Source organism: Stylophora pistillata, chromosome 10, assembly GCF_964205215.1.
Source record: "Stylophora pistillata chromosome 10, jaStyPist1.2, whole genome shotgun sequence".
In the NCBI taxonomy this organism is placed as follows: domain Eukaryota; kingdom Metazoa; phylum Cnidaria; class Anthozoa; order Scleractinia; family Pocilloporidae; genus Stylophora; species Stylophora pistillata.
The window spans coordinates 278,421-292,287 of NC_142528.1; the positions used below are offsets into that span (position 1 = coordinate 278,421).

At 38.3% G+C, this 13,867-nt stretch overlaps 2 protein-coding genes and 1 long non-coding RNA gene across 3 annotated transcripts; 1 reads left to right on the top strand and 2 right to left on the bottom strand.

The window, feature by feature from the left end:
- Positions 1 to 655: 655 nt before the first annotated feature.
- Positions 656 to 2,956, bottom strand: LOC111338138 (uncharacterized). Its single transcript, XR_002695564.2, has 3 exons — positions 2,801 to 2,956; positions 1,592 to 1,755; positions 656 to 986 (listed from the first exon to the last, which is right to left on the bottom strand). It is a non-coding gene; the product is annotated as an uncharacterized LOC111338138 (long non-coding RNA).
- Positions 2,957 to 6,338: 3,382 nt separating this feature from the next.
- LOC111338141 (notch-regulated ankyrin repeat-containing protein) lies at positions 6,339 to 11,001 on the top strand. Its single transcript, XM_022944569.2, has 2 exons — positions 6,339 to 6,713; positions 10,386 to 11,001. The coding sequence occupies exons 1-2, from the start codon at positions 6,706 to 6,708 to the stop codon at positions 10,693 to 10,695; spliced, it is 318 nt and encodes a 105-aa protein (XP_022800304.2). The 5' UTR covers positions 6,339 to 6,705; the 3' UTR covers positions 10,696 to 11,001.
- A 349-nt stretch (positions 11,002 to 11,350) lies between these two features.
- LOC111338140 (aminoacyl tRNA synthase complex-interacting multifunctional protein 2) lies at positions 11,351 to 13,701 on the bottom strand. Its single transcript, XM_022944568.2, has 4 exons — positions 13,384 to 13,701; positions 13,115 to 13,252; positions 12,397 to 12,637; positions 11,351 to 12,080 (listed from the first exon to the last, which is right to left on the bottom strand). The coding sequence occupies exons 1-4, from the start codon at positions 13,507 to 13,509 to the stop codon at positions 11,722 to 11,724; spliced, it is 864 nt and encodes a 287-aa protein (XP_022800303.2). The 5' UTR covers positions 13,510 to 13,701; the 3' UTR covers positions 11,351 to 11,721.
- Between the last annotated feature and the right edge of the window lie 166 nt (positions 13,702 to 13,867).

The following is a 13,867-nucleotide window of genomic DNA, read 5'->3' on the forward strand; positions in this document are numbered from 1 at the left end:
GAGACATCTCTCAGACTTTCACTTGGCTTTTTTTGACAGAGGTCAGCATGAACTAATTGAGCTTGGACTTCTAATTTTCGAGGGTTTCTTACCTGTAGCTATCTACAGAACTGAAGAAAATTATCAAAAGAATAATGAAGAAGTTCAGGAGTTAAAAATCTAAACTGTTGCCTGGGTTGTTGTTGCTTTTTGTTTTTTAATCAGGTAACGCGGCTATTCCCAGTCTTTGGTTTAATAAACTGAGTTGATAGTGTAAATTGGCCACCGTAAAGAGTTTCAAAGCTGACGTTTCGAGCGGTATTCAGGAGAAACAGGGAGGTGATCATTCGCTCTGAAGAAGGGCTAACACTCGAAGCGTCAGCTTTGAAACTCTTTAAGGTGGCCAATTTACATTATCAACTAGGTTGATAAAACCATATTTCCTTGTTACCCCCACCGACGCAGTATCACAGTCTTTATTTGAAAGTTACCCTCCTTTATTCCCAGTCTTAATCTCACTTTTTTAGGCCACACACTCTACGTAGGAAATAACTATTCAGTGAGTTTTCAGTGAGTTATCAAATACTCAGGCAAAGTGACAATGTACAAGTGATTACAAGTGCTGCTTTACCCATTTCTTCTTCTTTTCAGTGTTCCAATCAGCTAGCCACAATCATTACTTTTTGTTTGTTTATTTATTCACAATAATTACGTTACATATATTCATCTCGCATACAAGAACTCTTTGGTAAAATTTATTCAAAACGTAGGTTCTTAACTGATCTCCGACACTGTTCAAAACTTACATTTTTAATGATTTATAACCTAAGACTGCTTTTTACGCAAGATGACTTTTTGCATTGGGTACTCTTCTGGTTAAATAAACATAGATGAATATATTGAGGCCTCATTCGTGATCATTTATTCTGGCATTTCCTTGTCGTTGAAGTTTTCGTCTCCTATGCTGTCGTCTTCCACCCATGACCACAACATATCATTCAAATTGTCTAAAACACGAAGGCAATATGAAGATTAATGGTTTTTGCAATGATTCAGATACTCACCACTAACTGATTGAGATTCAACGATTATTGAAGTATTTGAACAAAACTGTTTTTCCTTAGTGACCAGTCATTCTTTTTAGCCGGGGGGGGGGGGGGAAGTGGGAACGATTTTGGGGGGATCACATAGTCTGACTGCCAATGAGAGGGAATCATAAGAATTCAATAGAGCCTTCTGGGATCAGCTAAATTTTCATTGCGACACAAGCAAAGTCCTCCAACTCCACCCGTTGCCTTTTCACGCACTTATGTCAAGCCTGGGGAAGTCTCTTTTAGCTTTACATCCACGTATAGGTGTTTACTGTGTCCCATTCTGCCCGCCCTACTCCCGTCCTCCCCCCCCCCCCTACCAGTCGGTGGCAAAGTGGACACCTGGTATGTCACGTGGTATTTGAAAGACTCATTTGACCCCAGTCATTTTGTTTAACTTCTGTTAGATTTAATTTAATTTTCTTGTTCAATTTAACTGCAAATTGTTCTGTAAACAAGGTAAATTAAGAGGCACCAATACACGGTTGACTAATGGATGCTTGAGTTCGTACACAATTTACCTTTGAGATCACGCGTGTTTGCTGAACGAGCTTTCCAAAGCGAGGATCGTTTCTTGTGTGCAAGTGCCCCTCGTTTTCCGCCTGTACGAAGGAAGTAAGCCCTTGCAGAGATGACAAATGTGACCAAGAGGATAAATGCAACCAGTCGATGATTCATAGTACTCCTACCAAAATCAAACAAGGTGGAGGGAATTTCAATTGCGTGGAAAGTAGTAAACATGATTTCTTTAATGTAATCAGGAAAATGACAAAAGCGACTCAGTACTGACATATTTATATTAAAGTCTACGAAAATGCACCATTACAACCAGTGAAGATCAATCAACCGGTGATGTGATTGAAACACTGTTTACATTCGCTAAAGAATATAACATATTTGAGACAGTTTTTTACATCTTTTAGTCCGATGCAATTAAAAGGGATTATTTATTTTGTACCGTGTGTGTCCATTGTCAGTCGTGTATGCTCATGTATGGGTTTCAGAGTGCCTGTTTGCCTGTTACGACTTGGAGGGGCAGGAAAGCACAAAAGCTTTTACGCAGGATTATGGCCGATATTCGGATATCTGAGTTAACTTCTACAGTCATGATGGCCCAAGCCATAAAAATTTCCCAATAAGATTATCCATATATAGAATTGATAAATTCCAGCCCAAGAAGTGAAAATGAAAGTTTACACATATAACGACTAAACAAAGCAATGGTCGTTTTTGTAACCGAGAAAAGCATATTTTACTATGCTTGCTTTCAGTGCAAAATGTTTCGGAACTTTGACTGAAAGAGGGGTGATTAAGTTTTTAATTCAACGCCGTTTTAACTTTAGATACTGATTGTCCTCACGCGCACACGGAGAAATTAAGAAATTGAAGTGCTTTTAACCACAAAGTGACAAGAAGATTTGTTCCCCGAAAGAGCTGGTATAGCGTGCAGGGAACCTGCTAAGAGAATGAAACTAAACCTTGCCCCCAGTAACGGATATCAGAAAAGATGCTAACATTCCCCTTGTAAATTTTGTGTTCTTAAGTTGGATGATGAGTTCTCAAGATCTTAGCTGGGGCTTTTGTTAACAATAGTCCTAACACGAAGTTATTCAAGTTTCTTCTGAGAGCAACCAGCAAGTTAAGCACATAAGTAGTTTGTAGCTTGTAAAATCGGAATGAATTTACCAAAACTAGTACTCAAATACTATAAACTCAAATAAGATTTTTACCTTAGTTTAGGGCTGTGCCGGTTTATGATTTTACTAGCCAGTCTTCAAAAGCTTATTCGAGGCAAAATGAGGCTACACCACGCTTTTCTTAACTAGTAAACATTGATGCAGCTGCTTCACTTTAAAAGCAAACTAAATTGTTTTATCTTTCCTGTCTCTTCTCTTCCAAGAGGAAATTAAGTTGTTTGCATAAACAGGAGTTTTAACTGTATTGTAAACAGCGAAATTAGTTGTGCCGGAAGGGAAACTAAACCATTAGAGAGAATTTGAAATGAAGACTCATTTCCTCAACTATCGATAATGCTGTTTGCGAATTGACAAATACACAACGAATTCTCACTGAAAATTGAAAATTCAGTTTATTATCGCGCTTACAAGTGAGAAAAGTCCGCTTTGAAAAAATTGCATGGGTGTGACACGCATTTCCAAGCCATGTATTCTCAAAACGTGGTAGAAAAAAGTTGAAGCAACACAAGTCAAGCTTTTGTCCTTTTCCTGGTTCGGAATGGATGAAAGAATTATTCAGTTTGTTTCGTTGGTTTGACATAATTTTACATATATGCAAATATGCTTAATTGATGTGTTGAATCATCTTTGATGTTACCTCTTAGACACATTGGTGTTACCTTGGACATAAGCTAATAAAGATCAAAGAAAAACTGCCCGTCATCTTTGTTAACTATTGATACAACGTAATGGTGGTTCTGTCCTGGTGTACCGGTTCACAAGGGAATTACCATTGTTCTTTCTTTGTTTAGGAGTTATCGGTTAGCTATTGTGTATTGTTTGGTCTTTTGCATTGGCTCTTGTGAACCGGTACATGAGGACAGAACCGTAATGGTAGATTCGAGCAGAAGACGATCAAAATATGAGGTGGTTTAGTTGAAGATGACATCATACTTCCAATATGGCACTTGTTTTAGCGATTAAAGATTATATTGTAGTGGCGCAAATCGTAATTGATCAAAATATGGACTTTTAAGGTGCTTAAGCCTAGTCTACACGAGCAATTTTTATATGACAATTTTTAAGTGGCCATTTTTATTTGCCCGTGTAGATGATGAAAAGTGACCAATTTTTATGTGACAACTGCATTTGCTGAATAGCTGGCGTGTTAGTTTTTATGTGGCAAATAAAAATTGCCACATAAAAATATTGTCCGTGTAGACGAGACGCCACATAAAATGTGACAAACGCGCCTAAAGCTGCAACACGTCTGGCATGTCTTCTGACTTTCGCTATCTTGCTTTTTTCCTTTCCATGAGCATCTCCGCTGTGCGAAATTATTACTGACGCAAATTAACAAGAAATATTTGTCGAGCCATCCACACGGGCAAATAAAAATTGCCACAAACAGTTGCCACATAAGAATTGCTCGTGTAGAGGTAAAGTCTCACGTACCCGGCCAGAGGCTATCAACCTGTGAGTCCAGTTTTTCCGTTTACCCATCCACTGACTAAAATTATTGGGAATCCGCCAAACGGTTGCAAATTTTCGTAATTCGATCATTTTGTTTTTTCTAAAGGACCTCTTTGATCAACTTTTTTCAAAAGTTATTTCAAAGAGTTCTATCGTACTTTGCTTTCTCCGAAAAATCGAAAAGTTCAACATATCATGGCGGCCGGCGGATGTCCTCCCCCGTAAAACAATGAAAAATTATGCAACTTCAGCAACTTCGTGGGCCACAACGCGAAGCAAACAACTTTTGAATTTTGTATGCTGGCAGATAATCCTTTTATCTTTTTTAAATTATGAATTTCTTGTTATGTTGTCACGATTAAGTCTGCATGGTGACCTTTTGCCTATTGTACTTTGTGTCTTTTTCTCAGGGATAAGAATTAATCTAAAAGGATAAGGCTTTAAGATGATGTGTATTATGACTTATGAATATATATGGCATTCCTTTTTATAGGCCATTAAAGTTGAACTTTATTTTACTTCTGCGAAAAAGACACAAAGAACAATATTTCAGCGGGTTACTATGCAGACTTAACCGCCTCATTTTCCCATGTTGTTGGTGTAAAATTGATAAAATGTCGCATGGCAATTCACTCATATAACCATAACGGAATCATGCTCGCCGGAATACTTGAACGGAGGATGGAAATTCAGAGCCTTTTAGTTTTATAGTGATAACATTTAATTGATCTTCCATCTTCCTCCCGGTTAGCTCAATGGATAGAGCGCTGGACTGTTGTGCGGGAGGTCGAGGGTTCGTGCCCCGGCCGGACCAACACTCAGGGTCTTAAAATAATTGAGAAGAATTTGCTACCTTTCTATAACATCAAGAAATGGTTAGATATTCTAGTCTTCTCGGATAGGGACGAATAAATGGAGGTCCCGTCTCCTGCAGGGTTGGGGTAGGAGACGTTAATTTCCCACACACGAGATTACTGTGTGATGGATGTCCTCCCCCTGGGGTGGGATGGGTGGGATATAGGGCGCACTTAATTTGGAGCCTCGCTCTGTTGTGCGACCCTCACCACACTCTGGCGAAAGTGATTAAATAAAGGCTTTGTAATATCCCCATGATCCCCATCCCCCCTTCATTGGCAGTCAACTGTCAGTCAATTTTCTATTGTTCATCCTTTGTACTATGTTGGTGACGACTGCATGATCCCCCTCCCCTCGCTAGCCCCGAAAACCAAGTGATCCCCACCACAAACCCCCTCACCCCCCTTGCCCCAGGCGCGCAATAGATAATGACAGGTTCGTTTGTCACAAGTGAAAAGGCAATTTATATCTTTGAAAGGAACGAACCAATAACCTCTCTGAATCAACAGTCAGATTCTGTCTTCATTTTTGTATTTGCTTCTATTTATCTATTCATTTATTTGCTCATTATTCATATATTCTTGTTTCATCCATTCAGCTAGCTCTCATGATTTAATCATTCATTCATCTCGCCCATTAATTTTTCGATTTTTCCCTCTATTTCATAATCGCTTGCATCATCAGTTTCTTTTGTAAAACGCAAAAAAGGAAGAGTAAAAAAAAAAGGGGGAGAAGAAGGGCAGGTTGTAATGTACACTTCTTGTTGTTCGACCCCAACAGCAGGAGAACAGATGCAAGCGACGGATCTATGGTAAACAAATGTCTGACAATGGAATGTCTGGTCGGTTGACGTCATTTTCGACTGTGCTTGGGTGTCAAAAGAACAGAACACTTGATTACACGTTCCCTGTTAAAATTGGCACTAAAAATACCCTCTTTGCGGCTTTGTCTAGTCGCAGATTATTTCGAAATACGTTTCAGAAGCCTGCAATTACCATCAATAATTTGATACCGTATTTACATTGTCATGCTAAAACTTGTAATCGATTTATAGCCAATTAAACGCAACGTCTGAGATTTGCTTCTGGATTCTCCTTCAAACTTGCCCTAGCTAGATATCAGAATGCAAAAATATTTAACAAGAATTAAAAGTGAATATCACAGTTTTAAAATGTATTCAACAACAAAAGACCACCTGTTGACTGGCGTAATTTGCTTGGCTTATCAGCAACATAATCATTTATTATTCCCTTTGTAAACATCCATTCTCAAGTGACATGACGGTGATGCCTCAATGTTATTAAAATCGAGCGCTCGCCGGTCACTGTTATTATTCCTCTAGTTGGTAATGAGAGTCACTGCGAGTGTGGTTTGTGGACGTGAACCCCTTTAAAACTACGGCTGCCCACATATTGAAACATCCGAGATCCGTCACTGGGGAATTGACGGAGCGCAATCGACGGAAAATTTAAAAGGTTCTCAAAATAGAATCAGAGCTGTGACCCTGCATCACGCCATCTCGTCACTCATTTGATGCAATCGAGGCTGCTGATGACTTACTGAGAGCTAACCTAGCAAAGAAAATCCATTGGAAACACTGTAAATTGACGCAATCGCAAGCATAGTGCATAATGCAGAGGTAAGTTTCCGAAACTGTTGTGATTGCGTTGGGTTTTTTTTATGATAAGATTAATGCGCTTCGTTTGCCTTTTCTTGAGACCATACGCGATAAGGAATTCACTTTCGATCATTGACAGAAATGAAAGATGTTTGAGACTCGAAACATTGTAACTATTTTTTTTTTCGATCGCTTGAACAATTTATAGGTAATTCTGCCTTCTTTTGTGCCTTCGTTTCGACAGGACACAAAGCGCACGACGTGAAATCTCATGTGCGGCGCAAATGTCATCATGTTTTCTGCAAAATTCATGAACCGGCCATTTTCGCCAGACTGTTTCATTACACGCAACGAAACCCACACACTCGATCGAGAATTTCTCAGGGCTTAGAAGAAAATCGTATTTATGTAATCTAAGAATAATTAAATTCTTTCCGGAGAAGTGGTTGATTTTGTTTTCATCTTCTCTTACTAATCCATCTACCGTGACACGGCGACTGAATTTTCCCACGGCAATATTAGACTAATCAACTGACATTTACAATAAATTCCTAGCAAGCTTTGCTATGAACCCGCAAATTAGCATTTCTTTGTCAAAGTGTTAAATTCACCGTCTTTTCTGGCGTTTCCGGGCCATTTTCGGTTCACGAGTTTGGAGTATCACAACTTTTTATTGTTATAAATTGCAACGCCACAATGAACAACGTGCGACTTTCCCAACATTTAGTGTTTGGTCACATTACAAGGCCAAACACAACACATATCAACAAATTACAGAGTAATTTTTTGGCACCAGAGTGTAAACCTCCAAGACCTACAATTATGTTAAGATGGCGGGCTATCTATGTAGATCACTCACGTATATTGAGTATGTTATCTTCGCACATGGAATAAATTTCAGTCTGGAATATACCACCCTGATTGTTTGATTACATATATTGTCGATTTCCGTCGAAAATGGCTCTTGGAAACAAAGGCAAAATTCTTAATTACATTATCTCATTATAGATTGTTATCACAGTGTTCCACAATAGGCTTTTAGTACTAATAGAGTCGCTTTTCTGTCTTTGTTGTGAAAATTAAACAATAACCTAAAAGATCGGCGGAATATTTCTCGAATTAGCATGGTAACTGGTTTGACTAAACACGTGGTTTACCCTGACCTCGTGTCATGTTTTGAAGATTGATGGAATTCAATTCAAGATTAAACCGCTAATCTGAAATTCAACAGACTCAAGAGATTTTCGAAAAATTCCTAGTGATCCTCCCAAACAAAAAACCAACGCACAACGAAACTACAAAGTTTTGAAAAACTTCGGTGGACTTCTCTTATAGAGCTCAACTAAGCAGGATGCACTTTTTGCTTTGTTTCTTCTCGTTGAGTTTGAGTAGGCACTGATATAACAAACTTCACAAACGCTTTGAGTTTAGTGCATACAAATTGCACTTCACAGCCGCTATATTTAAGCGAGATTCAATTGGCTTTAATTAATCTCCTCTAAAGCCTATGCGGCACGTTTTTGGCCTATCTAAGGTTTTTTTAAGGTAGGTAACTCTTTGTCTCAAAACTAGTTGACAAACTGAAGAATTTCTCTTTACCACATTAGTAGATTATTAACTAGATGGGTAAAGGGAAAAGAGTAAAATATTAGTTAAGTGGTGTTTTCGGGATGGTACTTCAAATTATCTTAAAGAACACACAATGAATTACTTAAAAACCAGATGATTTGAACAGATATGGAGGGTGCGAGGTCAGAGAGGTTTTTCGCTGCCAACAGGCGTTGTCTGCCCTGCCAGGTTTTCGATCGCTCTCGAAAGGTTAAATGGAGCATAAAAAGATGAGGAATTATGAAGATTTTCCTGTAACCATTATAAGATTTGTCTGATTCCACAAGTTATTTACGTGCTTATACACTTCACCGCCGGGAATAAGTTAAATATACTTCGGTTATAATTACCTGAATTGTTGGGAAAATTTGACGAAATGCTGGAAGGACACTTACCCCTGAGTAACGAAGTAGCCTCACGGAGGATTAATGAGACTTTTATTAATTACATTTCATGATAAAACTGATCATCATTTATTTGGTTCCATGCTAAATTATCTTTATCGAGTCTTTGATATATTAAAGTTCACAAAGTCTTTGATACAATGAATATATGAAGTTCATATATTTTGAACTGCGGTATTAGATACGTATGATGCACGATCCTCGCAGTAGAGAGCGCTATTTATGCAATAGCGAAAATCAGACCTGAAAAAAATCAGGCCTGTACTGGATTCGAACCACTGACCTTTAATGTTGTGCAGACTCATCACAGGACCAAGAGCCTTCAACCTAGGTATACGTACTTGTTCAAAGTTGGAGAAAAAAAAAACTTTGTTCGCCCCGGGTGCTCGTTTTTAAGTAACTTTTTAAATGCAATGTGCAAGATAAGGGGGAGTTATTTTAGTCGTCAGCGAGGGGAATTTGTTTCTGTAATCAACCCACACAGCCGGAAGTTCGAACTCGTTAAGTGCCGGGTTTTCCCGGTAACCACTTTTTGGAATAGTGATAGGCTGTAAGCACGATTAGTCTTTAAGGCGTCTCCTGAGTTTCATCTCTTAAGTTTACTGGAATCCCGCCCACGTTATTCGCTTTAAGTGCGGAGACAAGCAGCAGCAAACTGGGTGGGGCGATTTTCTTCCGCCTTCTATAACCTTAAGTCCGGTTCACACTCGAGTGTTTTCGTCTACACAGCTAAAGAAAACGCGGGCCGTTTTTATCTGGAACGAATACATTTGAAAATGCACGTAGAAGTAGAGACATTTGAAGTTGCACCATTTCAGAAACGAGCTGATTCTAATGTGGAAGGGGAAAAAAAAAAAACGGCGACTTAAGCAACACCGAATCGAAAAGCGGCACCTACCATCGCTATCTCCGTCATTTTTGGAAGTGTTAGTGTAAACGATGAAAAGAATGCGCACATTTATCATGACTTAAGAGGCAGTGGATGTCTAGATGAAAATGTTTTGTTTCGTTGAGACGAAAACGAATACTTTTGAATACTTACAGGGAATGGTTGGACCTTGTCGCCGAATATAGTAAAGTGCGTAAAATTGTGGAGGGTCTTGAGAAGGTTGTATCGCAGCTCATTCTGAAAGTGGGTGCAAGTTTAGTTTGTGGAAGCGTCAAGGAGGAAAGAATTTGTTCCAAGAATATATTTGAAACAATTATTTACCGAAGTGGAGGCAAATATCCACCATTTTCTATTACACAGGGGCGAATAACTGTTCTGGTATGCAATCTGAATAACAAGCAGACAGAAAAATATACATATTTTTAATTTAACAATACGGCCACATATGGTTGAAAATCGAAGTGGTGAAAATCTTGCCATGCCCATTCGTGGTGAAAAATTTTGTCGCACCCGTCTCAGTCATCATACTAATATCCTCTAAAGAAATTGAAGTTAAATGGGTAGCCATAGTTTGCGTTTAAGTAGCTCAGAGGTAAGGCATGCTTGACTGGTCGCTTCTGAGTCTGCGATTCAGTGCGTGAAAAGTACCATTTACTTGTGTGAATGTTCTAAATGTATGTATTTAATTTTAAATGAAAGTCTTTCTTTTATCTCCGGATACTTTCTTGTACTAAGACCAGCCCCTTTGCTGGTTCACACTTTTAACCGCCCGTTTCTTATTTTTCGATATAGGCAAAATCTAACGAATGCATCCTTAATTGATACAAGAGAGAAACAAAGGGCTTTTCAAGACGCCGTGAACAGAAAAGACCGTGAGGAAGTTCACCGACTGCTGAGTAACGGTTTAAATATTAACGCATTGAACGAAGCCGGCGATACTGCATTACATCAGTGCATACGGGATGGCAGAATTGATTCTGCAAAGCTATTGGTCGAGTTCGGTGCTGACATCAAAAGAACGAACCGCGATGGTTGGTCCCCAGTCCACCTTGCAACCACTCTCGGTCAAAGAGACCTGGTGATGTTCTTGCTAGACAAATAGGTTCTCTTGCATGTAGCTTGGAGCAAGCGGAATTGTTTTCACATGTACACACCCTTAATTTAAATATATTCACGGGAACAATGTGCAGTTCTACATTTTGATTTGTTGGGCTGAACTTTGAACAACGTTGCTAGTGCATGCAACAACAAAGAAAGTGAATTATTCGCCTGGCACTGTGTACAGATGACATTGATACCCATAACAGCTTGTCACTTGAATGCCAACGACACTGTAATAAAGTTTATAATATTCTGATTGTATTATCACCAAAATATATTATCACTGTAATAAATCCTCTTAAATGAGCACTGTTCCATTGTGCAGTTAACCCTTTGCAACCTAACATCAGCATGAATAAAGAGGTAAGTTTCTACAGAAACTGTGCTGCTGCGTCAGTAGGAGTAATAAGGTAATTTGGTTATATCAACTAAGTTGAAATTGTAAATTGGCAACTATAAAGAGGTAAAAAGCTGACGTTTCGAGCGTTAGCCCTTCATCAGAACATCAGTATGCATATTCTCCATACTGTTCTCTAAACATTTCCTAATGTACACAGAACAGTGCAAGTCCCACATTTCCTCTCATATTTATCAGTAAAACAAACCTGTAAATTGGGTACCGGAAGTCAAATAGTAAGCACACACAAACAACAAAATTGAACTCATTTCTGTTTTTTTGAGGGCAGCAAATTACAAAATTTGAGTTTAATTTTTACCTATATATCCAAATGATTGTTTTTTTTTTTTAAAAAAAAACCTTTTTGATCGCTCACTTTGACACATTTGTATTTAACAATCACTAACTGAACAACAAAATTGCATAATTTGCTAAACCTTCATTAAGCTGACACTAACAAGAGTTCTGTGGTTGTATTTGCCTCTGATAGCAAAAAACATGACAGACTGACACTAAATTCCTACAGTGAAATTCTACCAACACTTCAAGTTTGAAAATTTCAGTTCAATGTGCTATTTCATGCAAAGTCAAACACACTGAGAATTGTGAATAAATAATGAACTTGTTCAATTACTTTGTTAGAAGTCCAGGAATTCTCATCATCCATTTCCTTGCATCACCATGAACAAGATCTGGGCCATTCTGCTTCACAATACTGCAGGCAAGTGCAATATCAGCCAAGGTCATTTTCCCACCAAGAATCCACTGTTTTGCAAGCTTTAATTCAAGACTTTTCAAGGCAGCAGTTTGCTCTTTGCTGCTTGCAAGTGATTTGTCAATCCAGTAATCCACACATGCAGACTCTTCAGGTGTTAAATTACCATACAAGTCTGGGAGAAATGTGCGGCAGAAGAAGCGAGCAATGGTTATTTCACCAGTCATTGGATTGTGGGCAGATGGAGAAACTACTAGTGAAGGAAGATCTCCCTCTGGAAAGAATAAAAGATAGAGAATCTAAGTAATATGCCATAGTATTCACTAAATGAACTTTGGATAACATTCAATCTCATTAACTGGCAAAGACTTAATTTAGTACTATGCCTGTCACAATCCATAGGGACTTGGAATCTTGACAAAAAAGATTAAACCTTTCTTATTGAACTTTTACAGCATGAATAAACATTTGAAACATGTTAATAATATCAGAAAAAAAATTAGCACATTTTAACCTTTTTCCAAAATAACATAGCTAGAGAATCTTGTCTTTCATCGAGAGGTGGCAAGAAAGGTAAGATAAATATTTACCTTCTTTCCAAACAATAGTTAAAATGACTGGGGCACGCCCAACTTCTTTATTACATTTAGAGAAGTTCTGGAATTGTGTTCTGACAGAATCAGGGATTGGCTCTTTAACTGATGAGTGGCTGAACATTGCTGTTGTATGGGCAAGTCCTCTTTGCTTCATAATATGCTGTAGAATGCTTATAATAAGAGGAGGGTCATTTGGTGAAGTGAATATCACAAAATCACAAGTTGTTGGAGAAACCTGTGTGTTAATAAACAACCATTATTGCTTTGTCAATCAATTAATCAATCAATCTGATTAGCTGCTCATATATAACTGCTGTAACGTTATGGTCAATCAGTCAGTTGTCTGGCTTGGTCTGTCAATTTACAAGTTACCGAGTAAAGAGTCAGCAAGTCAATAAATCATGTAATTAGATACTACCATTCATACCTATCTTGAAAAAATGAATTAAATTTAAAAATCATGATTTGTTACAAATTGAGGAGGCTTGTAATATGTTACAGCCAGGACATTTAATTTTTAATTTTTATTTTTCGGACCCAGTGGCTAGCGAAAAAAAATTAAGACGTTAAAAATCGTCATCCCTGCGAGATCTACGATAGCCCCCCCTTTCACTGGCCTCATAATGGCTGGAGATCGTCATGTAATCTCCTGCAAGGATTTAAATCATTTAGCCTAAAAAGTTTAGTTAGCGTTCAATTACTTTCTGCTTACTTTCACTTTTGGACGCGGAAGAGAAACCCCGAGCCGCTTTGCCACTTCTTCAACGGAAGTTTTTAGGCCGTTCAGTTCACGAAGAATATCCTCTTGCTTTCTTTCGAGACTCTGTAAACTCGATGATGACAGCTGTACCTTGTGACCCAAGAATTAAATCTTGAATGAGTGATTGCTACCTACGGTATGTTATAAAGCTTAACAGCTTGAACACGTGTTACAATAAATTGAGTTTTATAGATGCAAAACCATTCAGTTCAACGATTTACCTCAATGTTCGTGTTTGTCTGATAGTAGCTGGGCAAGCCATACATACAACTTGGAAGTGGGACGGCCGTACCTCCGTAATATGTCGGATGACGATACATAGAGATATCAGAACCAGCAGCCGCCATTTTGAAAGGAGAGTTTGTTTAATTGTTGCAAGGCATTATGGGAACGATTTCGATAAAACATCGATGACAGAGACCTGGTTAAATTTCTTATTTTCTCGAAATTTAAACTGGTTTAATTCGTAACAACTAATATTTACTTAAAAGCTATAAACTTTCGAATTTAAACCAGAATTAAGTTATAATCCCTCACCGATATACTTCGAGAAATTTTTTAATCATGCATGATGCATTTTGGGTGGGTCACGTGACCAAGCAAGAGTTCTTTCCCCGCGAAGTAAAAATGTGGTTAGATGAAAATGAAGTAACAAAAAAAGAGTGGAATATACCGGTAAACGCGAACAGGAGAGGGCTTAATGCA